The 14,766-nt window shown below is 45.5% G+C and overlaps 1 protein-coding gene across 1 annotated transcript in view; it reads right to left on the reverse strand.

Moving 5' to 3' along the window:
* LOC135524708 (glutamate receptor ionotropic, NMDA 2B-like) overlaps positions 1–14,766 on the reverse strand; it is a 148,797-nt gene that overhangs the window by 14,164 nt on the left and 119,867 nt on the right. Inside the window, 1 exon segment of the mRNA XM_064952480.1 lies at positions 5,155–5,393. Within this exon segment, the coding sequence (XP_064808552.1) occupies positions 5,155–5,393 (239 nt within the window).

The following is a 14,766-nucleotide window of genomic DNA, read 5'->3' on the forward strand; positions in this document are numbered from 1 at the left end:
GCAGATTGGTTGAGCGCTATACTTCCTCCCTCCCTGTACGTGTGCAGATTGGTTGAGCGCTATACTTCCTCCCTCCCTCCTTCCCTCCCTGTATGTGTGCAGATTGGTTGAGTGCTATACTTCCTCCCTCTCTGTATGTGTGCAAATTGGTTGAGAGCTATACTTCCTCCCTCCCTGTATGTGTGCAGATTGGTTGAGCGCTATACTTCCTCTCTCCCTGTATGTGTGCAGATTGGTTGAGCGCTATACTTCCTCCCTCCCTGTATGTGTGCAGATTGGTTGAGCGCTATACTTCCTCCCTCCCTGTATGTGTGCAGATTGGTTGAGCGCTATACTTCCTCCCTCCCTGTATGTGTGCAGATTGGTTGAGAGCTATACTTCCTCCCTCCCTGTATGTGTGCAGATTGGTTGAGCGCTATACTTCCTCTCTCCCTGTATGTGTGCAAATTGGTTGAGAGCTATACTTCCTCCCTCCCTGTATGTGTGCAGATTGGTTGAGCGCAATACTTCCTCCCTCCCTGTATGTGTGCAGATTGGTTGAGCGCTATACTTCCTCCCTCTCTGTATGTGTGCAGATTGGTTGAGCGCTATACTTCCTCCCTCCCTGTATGTGTGCAAATTGGTTGAGAGCTATACTTCTTCCCTCCCTGTATGTGTGCAGATTGGTTGAGCGCTATACTTCCTCCCTCCCTGTATGTGTGCAGATTGGTTGAGCGCTATACTTCCTCCCTCCCTGTATGTGTGCAGATTGGTTGAACGCTATACTTCCTCCCTCCCTGTATGTGTGCAGATTGGTTGAGCGCTATACTTCCTCCCTCCCTCCCTCCCTCCCTGTATGTGTGCAGATTGGTTGAGCGCTATACTCCCTCCCTCCCTCCCTCCCTGTATGTGTGCAGATTGGTTGAGAGCTATACTTCCTCCCTCCCTGTATGTGTGCAGATTGGTTGAGCGCTATACTTCCTCCCTCCCTGTTTGTGTGCAGATTGGTTGAGCGCTATACTCCCTCCCTCCCTCCCTCCCTGTATGTGTGCAGATTGGTTGAGAGCTATACTTCCTCCCTCCCTGTATGTGTGCAGATTGGTTGAGCGCTATACTTCCTCACTCCCTGTATGTGTGCAGATTGGTTGAGCGCTATACTTCCTCCCTCCCTCCCTCCCTCCCTCCCTCCCTCCCTGTATGTGTGCAGATTGGTTGAGCGCTATACTTCCTCCCTCCCTGTATGTGTGCAGATTGGTTGAGCGCTATACTTCCTCCCTCCCTCCCTCCCTCCCTCCCTGTATGTGTGCAGATTGGTTGAGCGCTATACTCCCTCCCTCCCTCCCTCCCTCCCTCCCTCCCTCCCCCTCCCTCCCTGTATGTGTGCAGATTGGTTGAGCGCTATACTTCCTCCCTCCCTGTATGTGTGCAGATTGGTTGAGCGCTATACTTCCTCCCTCCCTCCCTCCCTCCCTCCCTGTATGTGTGCAGATTGGTTGAGCGCTATACTTCCTCCCTCCCTGTATGTGTGCAGATTGGTTGAGCGCTATACTTCCTCCCTCCCTGTATGTGTGCAGATTGGTTGAGTGCTATACTTCCTCCCTCCCTGTATGTGTGCAGATTGGTTGAGCGCTATACTTCCTCCCTCCCTGTACGTGTGCAGATTGGTTGAGCGCTATACTTCCTCCCTCCCTCCTTCCCTCCCTGTATGTGTGCAGATTGGTTGAGCGCTATACTTCCTCTCTCCCTGTATGTGTGCAGATTGGTTGAGCGCTATACTTCCTCCCTCCCTGTATGTGTGCAGATTGGTTGAGCGCTATACTTCCTCCCTCCCTGTATGTGTGCAGATTGGTTGAGCGCTATACTTCCTCCCTCCCTGTATGTGTGCAGATTGGTTGAGAGCTATACTTCCTCCCTCCCTGTATGTGTGCAGATTGGTTGAGCGCTATACTTCCTCTCTCCCTGTATGTGTGCAAATTGGTTGAGAGCTATACTTCCTCCCTCCCTGTATGTGTGCAGATTGGTTGAGCGCAATACTTCCTCCCTCCCTGTATGTGTGCAGATTGGTTGAGCGCTATACTTCCTCCCTCCCTGTATGTGTGCAGATTGGTTGAGCGCTATACTTCCTCCCTCCCTGTATGTGTGCAGATTGGTTGAGCGCTATACTTCCTCCCTTCCTGTATGTGTGCAGATTGGTTGAGCGCTATACTTCCTCCCTCTCTGTATGTGTGCAGATTGGTTGAGCGCTATACTTCCTCCCTCCCTGTATGTGTGCAAATTGGTTGAGAGCTATACTTCCTCCCTCCCTGTATGTGTGCAGATTGGTTGAGCGCTATACTTCCTCCCTCCCTGTATGTGTGCAGATTGGTTGAGAGCTATACTTCCTACCTCCCTGTATGTGTGCAGATTGGTTGAGCGCTATACTTCCTCCCTCCCTGTATGTGTGCAGATTGGTTGAACGCTATACTTCCTCCCTCCCTGTATGTGTGCAGATTGGTTGAGCGCTATACTTCCTCCCTCCCTCCCTCCCTCCCTGTATGTGTGCAGATTGGTTGAGCGCTATACTTCCTCCCTCCCTGTATGTGTGCAAATTGGTTGAGAGCTATACTTCCTCCCTCCCTGTATGTGTGCAGATTGGTTGAGCGCTATACTTCCTCCCTCCCTGTATGTGTGCAGATTGGTTGAGAGCTATACTTCCTACCTCCCTGTATGTGTGCAGATTGGTTGAGCGCTATACTTCCTCCCTCCCTGTATGTGTGCAGATTGGTTGAACGCTATACTTCCTCCCTCCCTGTATGTGTGCAGATTGGTTGAGCGCTATACTTCCTCCCTCCCTCCCTCCCTCCCTGTATGTGTGCAGATTGGTTGAGCGCTATACTCCCTCCCTCCCTCCCTCCCTGTATGTGTGCAGATTGGTTGAGAGCTATACTTCCTCCCTCCCTGTATGTGTGCAGATTGGTTGAGCGCTATACTTCCTCCCTCCCTGTATGTGTGCAGATTGGTTGAGCGCTATACTTCCTCCCTCCCTCCCTCCCTCCCTGTATGTGTGCAGATTGGTTGAGCGCTATACTCCCTCCCTCCCTCCCTCCCTCCCTCCCTCCCTCCCTCCCTCCCTCCCTCCCTCCCTCCCTCCCTCCCTCCCCCTCCCTCCCTCCCTCCCTGTATGTGTGCAGATTGGTTGAGCGCTATACTTCCTCCCTCCCTGTATGTGTGCAGATTGGTTGAGCGCTATACTTCCTCCCTCCCTCCCTCCCTCCCTCCCTGTATGTGTGCAGATTGGTTGAGCGCTATACTCCCCCTCCCTCCCTCCCTCCCTCCCTCCCTCCCTCCCTCCCTCCCTGTATGTGTGCAGATTGGTTGAGCGCTATACTTCCTCCCTCCCTGTATGTGTGCAGATTGGTTGAGCGCTATCCTCCCCCTCCCTCCCTCCCTCCCTCCCTCCCTCCCTCCCTCCCTCCCTCCCTCCCTCCCTCCCTCCCTGTATGTGTGCAGATTGGTTGAGCGCTATACTCCCTCCCTCCCTGTATGTGTGCAGATTGGTTGAGCGCTATACTTCCTCCCTCCCTGTATGTGTGCAGATTGGTTGAGCGCTATACTTCCTCCCTCCCTGTATGTGTGCAGATTGGTTGAGCGCTATACTTCCTCCCTCCCTGTATGTGTGCAGATTGGTTGAGCGCTATACTTCCTCTCTCCCTGTATGTGTGCAGATTGGTTGAGCGCTATACTTCCTCCCTCCCTGTATGTGTGCAGATTGGTTGAGCGCTATACTTCCTCCCTCCCTGTATGTGTGCAGATTGGTTGAGCGCTATACTTCCTCCCACCCTCCATAACTGGAGCACTAAACCAGGCATAGAAATCTGTAATAGACTAATATCTCTTGCAGGTGGCAATAATTAGACGAGGGGTAGTCTGTAATAGTGTAGAGGGTGAAAATGAATTCTGTAATGCAACTGCCAAATAACATCAACACCTGTACGCTTGAACCAATAAATACTGAATTTGTATTCTATCGAGGCTCTCCCTACATATAAACTATTGTATTTATTTATTTTTATTTTACTAGGCAAGTCAGTTACGAACAAATTCTTAATTTCAATGACGGCCTAGGAACAGTCGGTTAACTGCCTGTTCAGGGGCAGAACGACAGATTTTGTACCTTGTCAGCTCGGGGATTTGAACTTGCAACCTTTCAGTTACTAGTCCAATGCTCTAACCACTAGGCTACACTGCCGTCCCAATGTATGTACTTTGCATAAAACCATTATTGCTGTATTACAGAGTAACTATCGTCAAGCTCCCAAAAGAGGAAGGATACAGTAGAGAAAACTGCATTTCAAAATGCTCAAAAGGATATAAGAAAAACCTTTCTTAAGAAGTTCAGGCAGGTAAACATGTGCGTCAATTTCTCAAATGAATGATAATTGAGTTCAATGAGTGTGCAACAACAAAAACATTCCCCCCTCTCTTAAAAGGTAACATTATGCAAATGTGATTGTTCCTCAAGCAATTGTTTTTCATGCGTAAACAAGCTCTCTGACTTACAATAATAACTGCCATGACAACTGCCATGGTAAATGACCCGCATAAACTGCCCTCGGAGCAGTCCCCATTTAAAGACGCAACAACACCGTGATAAGGCTTGGTGTTTACCCTTCCATACAACTGGAATCAGTGGGCATGTAACTAACTGTAAGAGCCTTAGCGTTAGTGTTATATATTAAAAAGCCTTTCAAAAGGCCCATTGGCGATGTTTGTTATGCTAGTTTTGCTAGCACCGTTAGCACGGATTAGCCTGAATTCTATTAGCGTTCACAATATCGGTAGTTATACTCGTTTTGTTATCCTTGCTCAAAGGGTATCATGCAGTGTCATTACTGATTACTATGTCTCTATCACAGTTAAACAAAGTATCATTAGCTTATTAGTATAGGTTTCATTATGCCGGGGTCACATCATGTCAGCTTACTCGTTGTAGAAAGATTATACTCAAGTTTCTCACTTGGGAAGTATCAGAATAAACAAATATTAAGCCCTACGCAAATAACTTACGTTAATTTGAACTCGGAAGTCCCAAGTTTCCGACATGATGTGAATGTGGCATAAGCACAGAGTATTAGCAACCTGGCCAGGAAGTACCGGTCCGGTTAAAGACGTGCTCCAATCCAGCCAATAACTCACCCTGCTGATGGAGAAGGTAAAGCCTGGCTTTCCGGTGCAGTAGCCCATGAAGCAGAAGCGCAGTTGCCAGTAGAAGGCGTGCTCGGCAATGAAGGTGATGAGCGACAGAGCCATGGCCGCCCCCAGCATGTAGAAGACACCTGCCATGTTGTCCACGTCCAGCTGGCTGCTCATCACCTCGTTCTTCTCGTTGTGGCAGATCCCCGTCAGCCACAGAGCCTCCAGCTCCTCCATCTCTCCTGGGGAGACAAGCAGGCGATAGAGGGGGTTAAGAGGGGTTAGCAGGAGGGGTTAGGTTATGATAAGGTTAGGGTGAGGGGGTATATGGAGGGGTTAGTTTATAATAAGGTTAGGGTGAGGAGGTATATGGAGGGGTTAGGTTATGATAAGGTTAGGGTGAGGAGGTATATGGAAGGGTTAGGTTATGATAAGGTTAGGGTGAGGGGGTATATGGAAGGGTTAGTTTATAATAAGGTTAGGGTGAGGGGGTATATGGAGGGGTTAGTTTATAATAAGGTTAGGGTGAGGAGGTATATGGAAGGGTTAGGTTATAATAAGGTTAGGGTGAGGGGGTATATGGAGGGGTTAGTTTATAATAAGGTCAGGGTGAGGAGGTATATGGAAGGGTTAGGTTATGATAAGGTTAGGGTGAGGGGGTATATGGAGGGGTTAGGTTAGGTTATGATAAGGTTAGGGTGAGGAGGTATATGGAGGGGTTAGTTTATGATAAGGTTAGGGTGAGGAGGAATATGGAAGGGTTAGGTTATAATAAGGTTAGGGTGAGGAGGTATATGGAAGGGTTAGTTTATAATAAGGTTAGGGTGAGGGGGTATATGAAGGGGTTAGTTTATAATAAGGTTAGGGTGAGGAGGTATATGAAGGGGTTAGTTTATAATAAGGTCAGGGTGAGGAGGTATATGAAGGGGTTAGTTTATAATAAGGTTAGGGTGAGGAGGTATATGGAGGGATTAGGTTATGATAAGGTTAGGGTGAGGAGGTATATGGAAGGGTTAGGTTATAATAAGGTCAGGGTGAGGGGTATATGAAGGGGTTAGTTTATAATAAGGTTAGGGTGAGGAGGTATATGGAAGGGTTACGTTATAATAAGGTTAGGGTGAGGAGGTATATGGAAGGGTTAGTTTATAATAAGGTTAGGGTGAGGAGGTATATGGAAGGGTTAGTTTATAATAAGGTTAGGGTGAGGAGGTATATGAAGGGGTTAGTTTATAATAAGGTTAGGGTGAGGAGGTATATGGAGGGATTAGGTTATGATAAGGTTAGGGTGAGGAGGTATATGGAGGGGTTAGTTTATAATAAGGTTAGGGTGAGGGGGTATATGAAGGGGTTAGTTTATAATAAGGTTAGGGTGAGGGGGTATATGAAGGGGTTAGTTTATAATAAGGTTAGGGTGAGGAGGTATATGAAGGGGTTAGTTTATAATAAGGTTAGGGTGAGGAGGTATATGGAGGGATTAGGTTATGATAAGGTTAGGGTGAGGAGGTATATGGAAGGGTTAGGTTATAATAAGGTCAGGGTGAGGGGTATATGAAGGGGTTAGTTTATAATAAGGTTAGGGTGAGGGGGTATATGGAATGGTTAGTTTATAATAAGGTTAGGGTGAGGAGGTATATGGAAGGGTTACGTTATAATAAGGTTAGGGTGAGGGGGTATATGGAGGGGTTAGTTTATAATAAGGTCAGGGTGAGGGGGTATATGGAGGGGTTAGTTTATAATAAGGTTAGGGTGAGGGGGTATATGGAGGGGTTAGTTTATAATAAGGTCAGGGTGAGGGGGTATATGGAGGGGTTAGGTTATAATAAGGTTAGGGTGTGGGGGTATATGGAGGGGTTAGTTTATAATAAGGTTAGGGTGAGGGGGTATATGGAGGGGTTAGTTTATGATAAGGTTAGGGTGAGGGGGTATATGGAGGGGTGAGTTTATAATAAGGTTAGGGTGAGGGGGTATATGGAGGGGTTAGTTTATAATAAGGTTAGGGTGAGGAGGTATATGGAGGGGTTAAGTTATAATAAGGTTAGGGTGAGGAGGTATATGGAGGGGTTAGTTTATAATAAGGTTAGTGTGAGGAGGTATATGGAGGGGTTAGTTCATAATAAGGTCAGGGTGAGGAGGTATATGGAAGGGTTAGTTTATAATAAGGTTAGGGTGAGGAGGTATATGGAAGGGTTACGTTATAATAAGGTTAGGGTGAGGGGGTATATGAAGGGGTTAGTTTATAATAAGGTTAGGGTGAGGAGGTATATGAAGGGGTTAGTTTATAATAAGGTTAGGGTGAGGAGGTATATGGAGGGATTAGGTTATGATAAGGTTAGGGTGAGGAGGTATATGGAAGGGTTAGGTTATAATAAGGTCAGTGTGAGGGGTATATGGAGGGGTTAGGTTATAATAAGGTCAGTGTGAGGGGGTATATGAAGGGGTTAGTTTATAATAAGGTTAGGGTGAGGATGTATATGGAGGGATTAGGTTATGATAAGGTTAGGGTGAGGAGGTATATGGAAGGGTTAGGTTATAATAAGGTCAGGGTGAGGGGTATATGAAGGGGTTAGTTTATAATAAGGTTAGGGTGAGGAGGTATATGGAGGGATTAGGTTATGATAAGGTTAGGGTGAGGAGGTATATGGAAGGGTTAGGTTATAATAAGGTCAGTGTGAGGGGTATATGGAGGGGTTAGGTTATAATAAGGTCAGTGTGAGGGGGTATATGGAGGGGTTAGGTTATAATAAGGTCAGTGTGAGGGGGTATATGGAGGGGTTAGGTTATAATAAGGTCAGTGTGAGGGGTATATGGAGGGGTTAGTTTATAATAAGGTCAGGGTGAGGGGGTATATGGAATGGTTAGTTTATAATAAGGTTAGGGTGAGGGGGTATATGGAGGGGTTAGTTTATAATAAGTTTAGGGTGAGGGGGTATATGGAGGGGTTAGTTTATAATAAGGTTAGGGTGAGGGGGTATATGGAGGGGTTAGTTTATGATAAGGTTAGGGTGAGGAGGTATATGGAGGGGTTAAGTTATAATAAGGTTAGGGTGAGGGGGTATATGGAGGGGTTAGTTTATAATAAGGTCAGGGTGAGGGGGTATATGGAAGGGTTAGGTTATGATAAGGTTAGGGTGAGGGGGTATATGGAGGGGTTAGTTTATAATAAGGTCAGGGTGAGGGGGTATATGGAAGGGTTAGGTTATGATAAGGTTAGGGTGAGGAGGTATATGGAGGGGTTAGTTTATAATAAGATTAGGGTGAGGGGGTATATGGAAGGGTTAGGTTATAATAAGGTTAGGGTGAGGGGGTATATGGAGGGGTTAGTTTATAATAAGGTCAGGGTGAGGGGGTATATGGAAGGGTTAGGTTATAATAAGGTCAGGGTGAGGGGGTATATGGAGGGGTTAGTTTATAATAAGGTCAGGGTGAGGGGGTATATGGAGGGGTTAGGTTATAATTATAATAAGGTCAGGGTGAGGGGGTATATGGAGGGGTTAGGTTATAATACGGTTAGGGTGAGGGGGTATATGGAGGGGTTAGTTTATAATAAGGTCAGGGTGAGGGGGTATATGGAGGGGTTAGGTTATAATAAGGTTAGGGTGAGGGGGTATATGGAGGGGTTAGTTTATAATAAGGTTAGGGTGAGGGGGTATATGGAGGGGTTAGTTTATAATAAGGTTAGGGTGAGGAGGTATATGGAGGGGTTAAGTTATAATAAGGTTAGGGTGAGGAGGTATATGGAGGGGTTAAGTTATAATAAGTTAGGGTGAGTTAGGGTGAGGGTGAGGGGGTTAGGGTGAGTTAAGTTAGGGTGAGGGGGTATATGGAGGGGTTAGTTTATAATAAGGTCAGGGTGAGGGGGTATATGGAAGGGTTAGGTTATGATAAGGTTAGGGTGAGGGGGTATATGGAGGGGTTAGTTTATAATAAGGTCAGGGTGAGGGGGTATATGGAGGGGTTAGGTTATAATAAGGTTAGGGTGAGGGGGTATATGGAGGGGTTAGTTTATAATAAGGTAGAGAGGTATAGAGGTTAGGGTGAGGAGAAGTATAGAGAAAAGAGGGATACAGTAGAGATGGATACAGTAAAGAGGGATACAGTAGAGAGGGCTACAGTAGAAAGGGATACAGTAGAGAGGGATACAGTAGAGAGGGAAACAGTGAAGAAGGATACAGTGAGGAGGGATACTGTAGAGAGGGATAAAGTAGAGAGGGATACATTAGATATGGATACAGTAGAGAGGGAAACAGTAGAGAGGGATACAGTAGAGAGGGAAACAGTAGAGAGGGAAAGAGTGAAGAGGGATACAGTGAAGAGGGATAATGTAGATAGGGATAATGTAGAGAGGGATAAAGTAGAGAGGGATACAGTAGAGAGGGATAGAGTAAAGAGGGATACAGTAGAGAGGGATACAGTTAAAAGGGATAAAGTAGAGAGGGATACAATAGAGGGATACAGTAGAGAGGGATACAGTAGAGAGGGATACAGTAAAGAGGAATACAGTAAAGAGGGATACAGTAGAGAGGGATACAGTAGAGAGAGATACAGTAGAGGGATGCAGTGAAGAGGGATAGAGTAAAGAGGGATACAGTAGAGAGGAATACAGTAGAGGGATACAGTAAAGTGGAATGGATTGAATAGGGATACATTAGAGAGGGAAACAGCATAGAGCAATACAGTAAACAAGTATTAAGTGAAGAGGGATACAGTAGAGAGGGAAACAGTAAAGAGGGAAACAGTAGAGAGGGAAACAGTGGAAAGGGATACAGTAGAACGGGATACAGTAAATAGGGATACAGTAGAGAGGGATACAGTAGAGAGAGGGATACAGTAGAGAGGGAAACAGTAGACAGGGATACAGTAGAAATTGATACAGTGAAGAGTGATACAATGAAGAGTGATACAATGAAGAGGGATACAGTAGAGAGGGATACAGTAGAGAGGGATACAGTATAGAGAGGGATACAGTGAAGAGGGATACAGTAGAGAGGGATACAGTAGAGAGGGAAACAGTAGACAGGGATACAGTAGATAGTGATACAGTGAAGAGTGATACAATGAAGAGTGATACAATGAAGAGGGATACAGTAGAGAGGGATACAGTATAGAGAGGGATACAGTGAAGAGGGATACAGTAAAGAGGGATACAGTGAAGAGGGATACAGTAGAGAGGGATACAATAAAGAGGGATACAGTAGAGATGTATACAGTAAAGAGGGATACAGTAGAGAGGGCTACAGTAGAGAGGGATACAGTAGAGAGGGATACAGTAAAGAGGGATACAGTAGAGAGGGATACAGTAGAGAGGGATACAGTAGAGAGGGATACAGTAAAGAAGGATACAGTAAAGAGGGATACAGTAGAGAGGGATACAGTAGAGGGATGCAGTGAAGAGGGATAGAGTAAAGAGGGATATAGTAGAGACAGATACAGTAGAGGGATACAGTAAAGAGGAATGGATTGAATAGGGATACATTAGAGAGGGATACAGCATAGAGCCATACAGTAAACAAGTATTAAGTGAAGAGGGATATAGTAGAGAGGGAAACAGTAAAGAAGGAAACAGTAAAGAGGGAAACAGTAGAGAGGGAAACAGTGGAAAGGGATACAGTAGAAAGGGATACAGTAAAGAGGGATACAGTAGAGAGGGATACAGTAGAGAGGGAAACAGTGAAGAAGGATACAGTGAGGAAGGATACTGTAGAGAGGGATACAATGAAGAGGGATACAGTAGAGAGGGATACAGCATAGAGCGATACAGTAACAAGTATAAAGTGAAGAGGGATACAGTAGAGAGGGATACAGCATAGAGCGATACAGTAACAAGTATAAAGTGAAGAGGGATACAGTAGAGAGGGATACAGCATAGAGCGATACAGTAACAAGTATAAAGTGAAGAGGGATACAGTAGAGAGGGAAACAGTAAAGAGGGATACAATTAAGAGGGATACAGTAGTGAGGGAAACAGTAGAGAGGAATACAGTAGAGAGGGATACAGTGAAGAGGGATACAGTAGAGAGGGATACAGTAGAGAGGGATACAGTAGAGAGGGATACAGTAGAGTGGGATACAGTAAAGAGGGATACAGTAGAGAGGGATACAGTAAAGAGGGATACAGTAAAGAGGGATACAGTAGAGAGGGATACAGTAAAGAGGGAAACAGTAAAGAGGGATACAGTGAAGATGGATACAGTAGAGAGGGATACAGTAAAGAGGGAAACAGTAAAGAGGGATACAGTGAAGAGGGATACAATGAAGAGGGATACAGTGAAGAGGGATACAGTAGAGAGGGATACAGTAGAGGGATGCAGTGAAGAGGGATACAGTAGAGAGGGATACAATGAAGAGGGATACAGTAGAGAGGGATACAGTAGAGAGGGATACAGTAGAGGAATGCAGATACAGTAGAGGGATACAGTAAAGAGGAATGGATTGAATAGGGATACATTAGAGAGGGATACAGCATAGAGCGATACAGTAAACAAGTAAAAAGTGAAGAGGGATACAGTAGAGAGGGAAACAGTAAAGAGGGAAACAGTAGAGAGGGATACAGTGAAGAGGGATACAGTAGAAAGGGATACAGTAAAGAGGAATACAGTAGAGAGGGATACAGTAGATATGGATACAGTAGATATGGATACAGTAGATATGGATACAGTAGAGAGGGAAACAGTGAAGAGGGATACAGTAGAGAGGGATACAGTGAAGAGGAATACAGTAGAGAGGGATACAGTAAAGAGGGATACAGTAGAGATGGATACAGTAAAGAGGGATACAGTAGAGTGGGATAGAGTAGAGAGGGATACAGTAGAGAGGGATACAGTAAAGAGGGATACAGTAGAGAGGGATACAGTAGAGAATGATACAGTAGAGAGGGATACAGTAGAGAGGGATACAGTAAAGAGGGAAACAGTAAAGAGGGATACAGTAAGAGGGATACAGTGAAGAGGGATACAATGAAGAGGGATACAGTGAAGAGGGATACAGTAGAGAGGGATACAGTAGAGAGGGATACAGTAGAGAGGGATACAGTAAAGAGGGATACAGTAGAGAGGGATGCAGTGAAGAGGGATACAGTAAAGAGGGATACAGTAGAGAGGGATACAGTAAAGAGGGATACAGTAGAGAGGGATACAGTAGAGAGGGATACAGTAAAGAGGGAAACAGTGAGATGGATACAGTAGAGAGGGATACAGTAAAGAGGGAAACAGTAAAGAGGGATACAGTGAAGAGGGATACAATGAAGAGGGATACAATGAAGAGGGATACAGTGAAGAGGGATACAGTAGAGAGGGATACAGTAAAGAGGGATACAGTAGAGAGGGATACAGTAGAGAGGGATACAGTAAAGAGGGAAACAGTGAGATGGATACAGTAGAGAGGGATACAGTAAAGAGGGAAACAGTAAAGAGGGATACAGTGAAGAGGGATACAATGAAGAGGGATACAATGAAGAGGGATACAGTGAAGAGGGATACAGTAGAGGGATGCAGTGAAGAGGGATGCAGTGAAGAGGGATACAGTGAAGAGGGATACAGTAGAGAGGGATACAGTAGAGAGGGATACAGTAGAGAGGGATACAGTAGAGAAGGAAACAGTAAAGAGGGATACAGTAGAGAGGGAAACAGTGAAGAGGGATACAGTAGAGAGGGATACAGTAGAGAGGGATACAGTAAAGAGGGATACAGTAGAGAGGGATACAGTAAAGAGGGATACAGTAGAGAGGGATACAGTAAAGAGGGAAACAGTAAAGAGGGATACAGTGAAGATGGATACAGTAGAGAGGGATACAGTAAAGAGGGAAACAGTAAAGAGGGATACAGTGAAGAGGGATACAGTGAAGAGGGATACAGTGAAGAGGGATACAGTTGAGAGGGATACAGTAGAGGGATGCAGTGAAGAGTGATGCAGTGAAGAGGGATACAGTGAAGAGGGATACAGTAGAGAGGGATACAGTAGAGAGGGATACAGTAGAGGGATGCAGTGAAGAGGGATACAGTAGAGAGGGAAACAGTAAAGAGGGATACAGTAGAGAGGGATACAGTAAAGAGGGATACAGTAGAGAAGGAAACAGTAAAGAGGGATACAGTAGAGAGGGAAACAGTGAAGAGGGATACAGTAGAGAGGGATATAGTAGCGAGGGATACAGTAGAGAGGGATACAGTAGAGAGGGATACAGTAGAGAAGGAAACAGTAAAGAGGGATACAGTAGAGAGGGAAACAGTGAAGAGGGATACAGTAGAGAGGGATACAGTAGAGAGGGATACAGTAGAGAGGGATACAGTAGAGAAGGATAATGCGCAGTGGACTGTAATTAATATTGTGAGACACTGACTGCATTGCTTCTGATGTCTTTGATTGTTATTGTGACTGTGGGTTTGCATGTGTGTGTGTGTGTGTATGTGTGTGTGTGTGTGTGTGTGGCCATTACAGCTGTGTGTGTGAGCACAGTCAGTGCAAATAAAATTTTATTTGTCACATGCACAGAATACAACAGGTGTAGACTTACAAGCCCTTAACCAACAATGCAGTTTTAAAAAATTGAGTTGTAAAATATTTACTAAATAAACTAAAGTTAAAAAAAAATCTAATCAATCAAAAAGTAGAAAAATAAATTTACATAACAATAACGAGTCAATGTGCGGGGGTACAAGTTAGTCAAGGTAATTTGTAAAGTGACTATGCATAGATAATAAACAGCGAGTAGCAGCAGTGTAAAAATAAAGGGGGGTCAAAGGGGGAGAGGGGAGGGGGTCAAATAGTCCAGGTGGCTGTTTGATTAGTTGTTCAGCAGTCTTATGACTTGCGTGACTGGAGTCTTTGACAATTATTTGGGCCTTCCTCTGACACTGGCTCGTATATAGGTCCTGAATGTCAGGAAGCTTGGTCCCAGTGATGGACTGGGCTGTACGTACTACCCTCTGTAGCGCCTTACGGTCAGATGCCTCTCAGTTGCCATACCAGGAGACCCATGCTAAATCTCAGTCTCCTGAGGGGGAAAAGGTGTTGTCGTTTCCTCTTCACAACTGTCTTGTTGTGTTTGGACCATGATAGTTTGTTGGTGATGTGGACACCAAGGAACTTGAAACTCTCGAACCGCTCCACTTCAGCCCTTTCGACGTTAACGGGGGCCTGTTCGGCCCACCTTTTCCTATAGTCCACGATCAACTCCTTTGTGTTACTCACATTGAGGGAGAGGTTGTTGTCCTGGCAGTCTCTGACCTCCTCCCTATAGGCTGTCTCATCGTTGTCGGGGATCAGGCCTACCACTGTGGTGTCGTCAGCAAACTTAATGATAGTGTTGGAGTCGTGCTTGGCCACACAGTCGTGGGTGAACAGGGATTACCGGTGGGGGCTAAGCATGCACCCCTGAGGGGTCCCAATGTTGAGGATCAGCCTGGCAGATGTATTGTTGTGTACCCTTACCACCTGAGAGGCCTGTCAGGAAGTCCAGGATCCAGTTGCAGATGGAGGTGTTTAGTCCCAGGGTCCTTAGCTTAGTGATGAGCTTAGTGGGCACTATGGTGTTGAACGCTAAGCTGTAGTCAATTTTTTTAATTTTTTTTATTTCACCTTTATTTAACCAGGTAGGCCAGTTAAGAACAAGATCTCATTTAC

The sequence above is a fragment of the Oncorhynchus masou genome, chromosome 4, assembly GCF_036934945.1.
Source record: "Oncorhynchus masou masou isolate Uvic2021 chromosome 4, UVic_Omas_1.1, whole genome shotgun sequence".
Taxonomy (NCBI): domain Eukaryota; kingdom Metazoa; phylum Chordata; class Actinopteri; order Salmoniformes; family Salmonidae; genus Oncorhynchus; species Oncorhynchus masou.